Below are 9,999 nucleotides of genomic sequence, written 5' to 3'. Positions count from 1 at the left end.
TAGCTTTCCCATCTAGATGCACGGATCATACCAATAATAGAGATGATTCATTGGTATTATGATGCTGCTTTATTCCCACAACTCAATGGTCAGCTCATCTGCACAGTACAAGGTTGTAAACCAAACTGATTTCTCTGGAGTCCATGCAGATATGCCACTGAGCCATCAGTGTCCTCTGGTTAAAGGCATTACCTGTGCTGGTGTGAGGCTCCCCTCCCCCGTCCCCCTCCTCTCATAGTGCAGAGCACTGGAGGGATTGGATGTGAGGGTATGTCAATGTGCAAGTGCTCATGCACAGATGTGCTCAATCAGGCATGTTCTGACCAGTTGCTGAACAGAACATGGCTGGACCATTTCTTGATGTCAGCATGGTGTGATGAAAGAGACCAACCATGCTGTGGCTGGCTGCAAAGGAGGAAACAGTTGGACAACTGCTAGTCATGTACTGGCCACAGCACTCATGCTGCATAGATGATACATGCCAGATGTTGAGCAGGATGGCTGGGAAAACTATACCAAGATTCAATTAGGGCAGGTGGCAACAAGGCGTGGGCAGCTGGGTGAGGCATTGGTAGTGGGATCTGAAGAAGTCTGTGACATAGTTTGTGGTAGCTGTCATTGGGGGTTCCCTCGGTAATAGTGAGCTTGCCATCTGTCAACAGATGCCAATATATGGAAGAGTAATTGACATTTGTAGGTAACTGACATGTGTGTATGGTTTGATGAGCTATCAGTCTGTTACCTGTTGCACTATTGTTACAACAGGCATCCACTATCAGATGATTGTCTAGAAGGTTTCACATAAATATTCTCTGGATCAAAGCCTCTGATGTCAAGTTTAATGATGACTAGCTCCTGGGAGACTAAATTAGCTGTCTGCATGTGAGGGGTAAATGACCACATGGGCCAATTTCAATTTTTTTCCAGGTCTACAGAGTGTGTTGTTGCTTTTCTGTTGAGCAAAATCTCAAAAGCATGAGTAATATATTTTAAAACTTTGTATGGGAGTGAGTAGGGTTGCTGTAAAGCTGGTCAGCTTGTATCGTCATGTAACAGTACAAATTCACGGTTACTCAGTGCCTAGTGCATGAAAAATTCCAGCTTGGGATGCAGGTACATGGTGGCACCTGCATATCTAAATTGGGCCATGCAAGTGTCAATGAACACACAATCTAGAATGAGATTTCTCATTCTGGAAAAATCCCCCAGGCTGTGGCTAAGCCACGTCTCCGCAGTATCCTTTCTTTCAGGAGTGCTAGTTCTGCAAGTTTCGCAGGAGAGCTTCTGTAAAGTTTGGAAGGTAGGAGACAAGATACTGGCAGAAGTAAAGCTGTGAGGATCGGGCGTGAGTCGTGCTTCGGTAACTCAGATGGTGGAGCACTTGCCCGCGAAAGGCAAAGGTCCCGAGTTCGAGTCTCGGTCGGGCACATAGTTTTAATCTGCCAGGAAGTTTCAACACACAATCTGTTGACTCACCTGTAATGTAATTATTTGTGTTTACTTGCACCCTATGAACAACTAGTCAATAATATATAATAAGTATCTGTGACATTCTCATTCCAGAAAGGGACCAATGATGTCTAGGTGCACATGTCAGACCAAACTACGGTATACCTGATCATGCATTGATAAGGAAGTATTTACATGTGCTTTGATTAAATATATAGAGCCTTCCTCCCGATGGTGGAAGTGGCGCAAAGGATGTTTGTCCCATGTGTTGTTCGCATTGGTGTCTTGACTTACCAACACAGACTGGTACATCTACTGTAGCATGTGTTTGGAGTTTGGAAGGTTGCAGTACCTTCAAGGAAGCTGGCAGTTACATGGACTGGTGACAAACTAGGCATGATAACCAACAATTAGGTGACCTTGAGGCAGTGGTGGTGCTCAGTTGCTCGGTGCATCGTTGCCAGCTAGGAGAGCAGTGGTGTGCATGATGCATAGGTCAGCATTCTGGCTGAGGGCAGTGATGTCACTGTCCTGCACTTTCATCGTTTGTTGGAGTGCTTCAGTGTGCATGGTATTTGACTGAGATCTAGTGCTGCATGACATGTTATTGTCCTCAGCATTGATGTATTGTCTATGCTATAGCACATTGAACAATCTGTCTGCCAAGCAGAGTTCCTTCTCTAGCAACTTTGCCTCATGAGCAATCATGGCAAGTTGTAGCTGCAGCAGAAATTTGAAAATGCATGGAGCCCATAATGCAGTATCTGGCATAAGGTTCAGACCAAGTGTTGTCTGTAACCAGTGCCATAGCTGGGACATTGACTTGTCAGTGAGCTGTTAATCATAGACTGCCTGTTTCAGTAGTTGTTCTGTGGTTTATGGCAGGCATTAGGGCAAGGCAGTTTTGGCTACTTCATATTTGTTTTTTCAGTCAGAGAAAGGATGATGTTGCTGGTAGTATTAGCATGTTCTGCTAATTGGCAAGTTAATGTCATAAATTGAGAGTTATTATCCAATATTCTCAGTGAAATAAACAAAAATTCTGCTGTCACAACCCAAAGTCCCAATTGTTCTGGTCCAAATGGTGCCAACTTGGGTTGTGACTGGACTGATGCTGCATGCAAAATGGTTAATCAATGAGGTATTGTGGGGCACTCACAGCACACTTGCCAATCCAGTAATCCTGTTGGTAAAGTGTAGTGTGCTGCATGCTCCTACACATGGCAGTCATATTTCCTAATACTGTTTACAATGCAGTTGATGCAGTTAGTGTGGGAGTCACATTATTGTTCATATTTAGCATGTCTTGTTTTGCTGAATCACAAACTGGTAAGTCCAACAGTAGATTGTTTGACGGTGGTGATTTTTGTGATGTGCTAGAGCCTGCATTGTTTTGAGAAGCAACACCTTTACTCGTATTCAGTTCATATGTGAGCACTGGATGACTATTATTATGTCGATTACACTGCTGATGTACATCATTAACATTAATCTTCAAAGTGGAGTCTTGAGGGGCTGGTGATTTTGTGTAACTGATGCAAGACGGCTACATTGTTACTGCGTATAACCGAGATATGGAATGAAACATCTCCTGTCATGTTATGTGGTTGTCACAGGCCACTACTAGGTGCAGGGGTCATCCCAATTCTGGAGACAACATGTTGATATTGAGATACTGCTTTATTCTCATAAAATGACATACAGCATATCCACAAAGTACAAGATTTTAAACCAAATTGACTTCTCTGGAGTCTACCCAGATACTCCACTCAGCCATGTGTGTCCTCTGGTCAGAAGTGTTCCTCGTGCTGGTGTTGCCATACCCTCATTGTGACATATTTCTTACTGATATTTCTAGGAAAGCTGTAGCAGTAGTAGGCAGTTATTGTCCAAGTTACTCACTCATGACTTTCTCCATATCATGTGACAATACCTAGTTACTTTCTGACTTGTATGTTTTGCTCCTCCATTACTCACGTTATTGTTCATTGATGGACAAGAATGTCAGTGAAAGATATGCCACATATTCATAGATATTAAGGAAGGAAGAATATATTTTATTTTATATAAGCAGACTGGTATGCAGATACTGGTTACCTTTTGCTGTAATTACAATTTATATTCTGTGTAGGACATGAAATATTCCATCTTGGAATTCCTCAGAACTTATCTGAGGTTTTGTAAATTGTTTCCAGGGGCTGCACTTCGCAGAACTAGCAAGTCTCAACAGACGGATCAGAGAGCACCACAACAACAGGAGGAACAGCCTCCAACCCCTCTGCCTCCTGGATCCAGTGCAGCACCTGCTGCAGCCCCACCACCTCCACTTCCTGGATCAAGTGCAGGACCTGCTCCACCCCCACCACCTTCGCTTCCTGGATCAAGTGCAGGACCTGCTCCAGCCCCACCACCTCCACTTCCTGGATCAAGTGCAGGACCCCCACCATCTCCACTTCCTGGATCAAGTGCAGCACCTACTGCACCCGCACCACCTCCTCCGCTTCCTGGATCAAGTGGAGCACCTGCTCCACCCCCGCCACCTCCTCTACCCCCACCACCTCCTCCTCCTCAGGTTAGTATTAAGAAATGTGAAACTGTTTAATCTGTTTTAGTTTCAAATTTTGTAAGAGATTCTATTTTACCTAATGACTCACTATTGAAGTTAAATTTTTCTTTATCATTATTTCATTACATATAAAGTGGAATTTCTTGAATGCCTGAATGGTACATATGTCAAGAATGTAGTATCATAACATGTGTGGGTGATCTTCTCTCAGTTAATTAATATTAATTTTCAATCTTTGGATTCATCTTTGATATATTGAAGATGGCATAACATTTTCATTCTGTAAACTTTCAGCAAAGATTAATTATTGCAAAAGACTTGAAGATATTTCAAATGGAAGTTACTTGCTGTTTAGAATTTTTAAGTTTATTTAGATGTTCCAAAGGAAAATTCCTCAACAAAACTAATAATTTGTATGACAGAATTCTGGCCAGTAAATATCTTCAGTACTGAAATGTTTAGTGCTGCCAACAGACATGTATTAATATAAAATGGGTACACTAGCTACATATCAGAATTCAAAGTCTTTAATAATGGTGGAGAAATAGATATGTTGGGGAAGGTTAAAAAGTATGAGTAAGTCACTCAGACCCCAGGGTTGGATAGACATTGCTGTAGTGTGGACAAAGAGACACAAAGGTGAATTTAGAGCTGTCTTGAAGAACTAGATGGTACTTTAATGAACACTGTGCCAGCTTTAGTTACAAGATAATGTGAACCCACCTTTCCCATAACTACTTCATTTTTGAGGATCAGACCATAAAACTGCAATGTGAACCATGATGCTCTACCCAGTGCAAACTTGTTATGTGTCACCTCAAAGAAGCTTTCCTCAAGACATGCAGTCTGGAATCCCTACCCACTACAAATTCTTGATATTTTTGTGGTCTGGCCTTGTGGTGATGAATAAGTCCTCTCTGTGCAGCAAGGACTTAACTAATATACCCAAATTAAAATGTTCTGGATCTTTACTGAATCCAAAGACATTTCTGTTCATTCTTTCAGCTCACTGGTACCTATATCCAAACATCCTTATGTATAAAACCGTCTGATAAGCAACACACCCCACACTTTATGAGCTGCTATTCCTTTCACATCAAACACAGATTTCCATATTACATACAAATCCACAGAAAATAAGTCTCTTGTACCACTGAAGCACTCAGCATCTACAGTAACAACCAGGCTGTGGATGGCTAAATGATTTTGCATTCACCTCTGCTCTAATTGAAAACTCTGCATATTGCAATGTGTGCTCACAGTGCCATGAAGCTGTGTTTAACCTCACAGTGGATGATTCTGCCTATCTTTGTCCTCAATACAGGTGGGTCAGTTGCATTCTGCAGTTTAAGCAACCAGCACTTCCTGTATTATCTTCCCAATATAACCCTCAGTTCTCATACATGAAGGCACTACCAGTTCTGAAAGCTAGTTAGTTTACTTTTTTATATGTTTGTTGGCAGAACTGTACTTATTGCATTCTGAAGGAATATTCTGGGCAGCTTTCAGCCTCAAAGTTTACATATACCATGAAAGTGTTAGAGAAATTTATTTGGTATTGTAATATCCAATTGACAAATGTGTTCCATCCACTTTCACATTTAATGGTAATTACAAAAATTACAGTTTTTGCCACAGTTCAATGCAATTCTATAAGGACATAAACAACACCAAACATAACAAAGATACAGAACAGTAAAGCATAGTCCAAATGATGAAAGAATGGGATCTGGTTGTTGAAGCCAACAGCTCTGGATGTGTGAATGAATGAAGTGTGCCAGATTCTCTGCAACTGGTTATTCTAATGATGCATTGGGTTCAGATTTGTGGTGGCTAATGAAATATTACAGCTCACAGCTAAGATGTGAACTGATTGTAAATTTAAATTCATGAACTGCAATCTCCTCATTAATTTGCATAGTCTGTTGTTTCCTAGCAGGATGTACTCTGCTCCTCAAACTGAAGGTGTGTGTATTTGTTGATCAAGCAAATATTTTATTCTTGTGCACTGTAGAAACCCCTGATACAATTTGTTTGGAAACTGCTTGCACTCTTATATACAAAGAAATAAACTAAACTCCACAACAAAACTTTTTTTCTGATAAATTTTACAATATAGTTAGTGCTGACTCAAAGCTACAGTATAAAAGATACAATACGAATGTAAAGCAGTTAATTTCAGGTGTATAGATATGATAATTATGTAAACAGAAATGTTTATAAATATACTGTCAAATTCAGAAATATGGTAATAATTAATTGAAAATATGTTCATAAGTTAACCTACACATATATGTCACTAAAAACACAGGCTGAGCTCAACTTCCCAAATAAGCAATCTCTCAAATTCTCTTCCATTGGTACTAGTCTAACCCTGATTACTTGATTACTTAATGTACAAGTTACAAATGCAACTACATCATTTGTGGGTGGAATGCATGTCAAAAAGTTGACAATGTGTTCAAACAAATTACATTTTTCAAGAAAGAAATGCCTATTATCTACAAGACATCATGGTGCTGAAAAAAATAATGATTACCATAAAAATTTCAAATGTCTTCATTCAATGGCTAACATACTGAAATAAAATAAGTGAGTACTATGTTCCTCAGTAATGGAAAAAGAAAAGATCATTCCTTTACTTGTTAGACATTAAATTGTATGATAATCATTCACGCTCTATTTGTTTACTTCCAGAAAAATTCCCACACCTGTCATCATATTGTATACCAATTTGTTCTTCATCATAGTGGTGAACAATTGTGCTTTTCACAAACAGAGGCCAACATTTCCATTATACCAGCAAACTGAAACTTTCTTAAGCAAGATTAATCCCAGAAACACTGACTAAGTGCTAATATGAACAAAATATGGAAACAAAAGGCAATAAAATCTGAAATGTGACCTGACAATGCATGCTGTAAAAGAATGTTGATTAATAAATACTGTGTAATTACACCATCTAAATTATTCCACGACAGTCAAAGTTTCTTCACATCATTCCGGTCATGTTAACTTCCAGCCTCCATACTGTCTAACATTTCAATCTGGCAAAACTTGTTTAATTCATTACTTTTACATAGTACTAACTGCATATACCAGTGTGATACCTCTTCATTCATTTTTCATTTAATCATAATTATTAAACATGCTTGTAATTATTATTAACATTTTAAACTAATAGCAACTACTCATCAAAATCACTAGATCAATAAATTTACATATATTACATGTACTGAACAAATGGTATGTTATCAATGTAAAAATTTCACTTATCTGTTTCTGGGTCCATAACTCATTAAATATTGGCTCCAGTCAGTCTCTGAAGAGATTATGAAGTTAATTTAGTGATGCATAAAATTCATGTACACTATATTGACAGGACCACAGATTATTGAAATTGTTTAATCTGTAAAATTACAAAACAAAACAAAGACTAAAAACTGTAAGCTACCACTGTACAAGGTGCCAGGGAAGAAAAAAAGACAATTGTTCCCAACAGTTTCCCATTGTGGTAAATTCTGAGACTTTGTTCTATGACGTAGGAATAGATATCACCAACTCAGTACATGCTGAAGAACAGCTTTTATTACAAAACTGTATATAGAACACACATGTGAAGTACAAAAATGAGAGACAGAAAGAGAGAGAGAGAGAGAGAGGGAGTGAGAGAGAGAGAATAGTGTAAAGACAAAGATGTCAAAGAACACAGATCAAAGAGTCTGGAAATCAAAGCACAAAGGAGAGGAAATGGATGGGTGGCACTATCCACAATGAAATCCTTTAGTCATGTAGGTGGTCAAAGGTGTTGTCCAAGCAGAAGTAGGGAGATTTGTCAACTGGAGGGAGGTCCACAAGTTGCTGGCAGAGAGGGAAATCAATAGGAAGGATGACATCACCCAAGATTTTGGCCACTATGAGTCTTGCTCACTATCTGAGCAGGAGCTCGAAGGAGTTCGATAGCCGTATGTGAGTTGTTGATATGTTGTGTTGTGTAGGTGGAAGGATGGCAAAAATGAAGATAGTGCCATCTCGAATCTCAATGGAAAGATCACCCAGGTTGAAATCTGTGATGCTGACAGTAAACAGTGTATCAGACAGGGAAGGAGGAGTGGAAGGGGGGGGGGAGGGGGGGGCTGTCACACAGTGTGGTGAAATCATCACACATTTCATGTATTATGTCTCAAAGAGGGGCATTGTTGATGGTGGGTGATGAATTTGTGGGAACCAACAACTGTAGGTCTTCTGTTAACAACAAGGCTGATCTTACCCTATTCACTGAGACTTTAACATTTACTGTTTAGTAGTATGTCCAATGTGGTCTCTCCACAGTCAAGGACCTTGTGAGGGCCTGAGTAAGGGACTGGAGAGATCAACAAATGGAGTTATCACTAAGCATAACATAAGCACAAAATGGTAATTCTTTGTGAACAAAGACTCATGGTACTGAATGTGGTTTCAGTGTGAAATATGTTCATGTACTCAATCAACTAAATCAGAAAGCTCATCATTGCTTGGAAGGTGAGGGTGTTCAAAGAACTATGCAGAAACGATGATCAGTTTGCTGTAGAGGATGTCAGGGAGTGATGCTTGTAAGTCATCTTTGTGAGCAGTGCATATTCCCAGGAGAACCCATGGTAGTGCCTCTGACCAGGAACTGCCATAGCACATAAGTGCTACTTTAAGAATGCAGTGCCAATGCAACATGAGACTGTTGCTCTACAGGTGGTAGGCAGTGTTGTGGAACTTATCAACACAGCACACCACACATAATTTAATAAATAGGATGATTTGAACTGGTAGCCCTGGTCAGTGGTTACAGATCGAGGAAAACTGCAGCGAGAAATCCAAGAGTTAGAGAAGATGTGGTTGGGTGAATCAGCTGTAATATCTGATAGAGGGACAGCTCTGACCCATTTCATGACTCAGACATTGACAGAGTATACACAAAAAGTTCTCAGAGGGAAGAAGTGGGCCGATGATGACAGTATGTACATGACATAGGTGTCCTTTGGGAATGCTAATTATGCTGGAGGGAGTGTGCATCTGGTCCACCTTTATTCCTCTCATACTTCAGTCATGACAGTCATTCTTCACTCTCAGCCAGACAAATCATTTGGTAACCAGATTTGTTGTGGTCTTGATGCCTGGATGGGCAAGACTGTGCACCACTCATTGGAAAGGGGGAGATACAACTGGTGAGAGAGTACCAGCCAGTGTCAAACATAGTGGGGGTGGCTGAGTGAGGTAGTAGGCACAGCTCGAAAGTCAGCCAGTGCACATTTTGTGGCTTTTAGGATGTCTACAAACTTGATGTCATTGGTTTGCAGGTGGGCCAACTCGTTTGTGTCAATGGATGACATGATAATGTTAATCCAGGACAGGTAGTCAGCAACAACATTGTCAGAACCACATATATAGCATACATCTGTAGAGTACTGGCTGATTAACTCCATTTGCCACAGGTGTCAGGGAGGAACATCTTTGCCAGGATTGCAGATGGTATCTGCAAGTGGCCAGTGGTCAGCAATGATAGTAAACTCACGATGTTAGATATTGTCATGGAAGTGTCTGCCTCAGAGGAGTTCACAGTCAAATATAGACTAGTTGCAATGTGCAGGAAAAGGTTTCTGAAGAAAAACCTGAGAGGTTCGATGGTATTGTCGATGTGCTGTTATAAAACTGTGCCTATTGTTGTATCGGTTGTGTGGCAGCGACAGAGATATTGGCATCATGTACCAGGTGTGACAGTGTGGGTGAGGTCAGACTTGAGAATCTCAAACACTTTGATCACATAATTAGTCCACGAAACTTTTCTTGTACCTGAGGTGTTTTTTTCTGGTCAGAGCATCGGTAAGTGGTGCCTGGATGGAGGCAGTGGAAGGGAGGTGATGATGGTAGAAATTTATAATGCCCAGGAATCTCTGCAGTTCATGGTAGAGGGAGATTATGAACAAAGATGACAGAGTTGCATGTTGGTCAGA

The 9,999-nt window shown here is 40.4% G+C and overlaps 1 protein-coding gene across 1 annotated transcript; it reads left to right on the top strand.

The window, feature by feature from the left end:
• Window positions 1–3,142: 3,142 nt before the first annotated feature.
• Window positions 3,143–4,051, top strand: LOC126235095 (arp2/3 complex-activating protein rickA-like). The gene is made up of 2 exons (XM_049943829.1): window positions 3,143–3,260; window positions 3,645–4,051. Exons 1-2 carry the CDS (start codon window positions 3,143–3,145, stop codon window positions 4,049–4,051), a joined length of 525 nt encoding a protein of 174 aa, XP_049799786.1.
• The last annotated feature ends 5,948 nt before the right edge of the window (window positions 4,052–9,999 follow it).

This window comes from Schistocerca nitens, chromosome 2 (assembly GCF_023898315.1).
Source record: "Schistocerca nitens isolate TAMUIC-IGC-003100 chromosome 2, iqSchNite1.1, whole genome shotgun sequence".
In the NCBI taxonomy this organism is placed as follows: domain Eukaryota; kingdom Metazoa; phylum Arthropoda; class Insecta; order Orthoptera; family Acrididae; genus Schistocerca; species Schistocerca nitens.
This window is presented reverse-complemented; position numbering and strand designations above follow the sequence as displayed.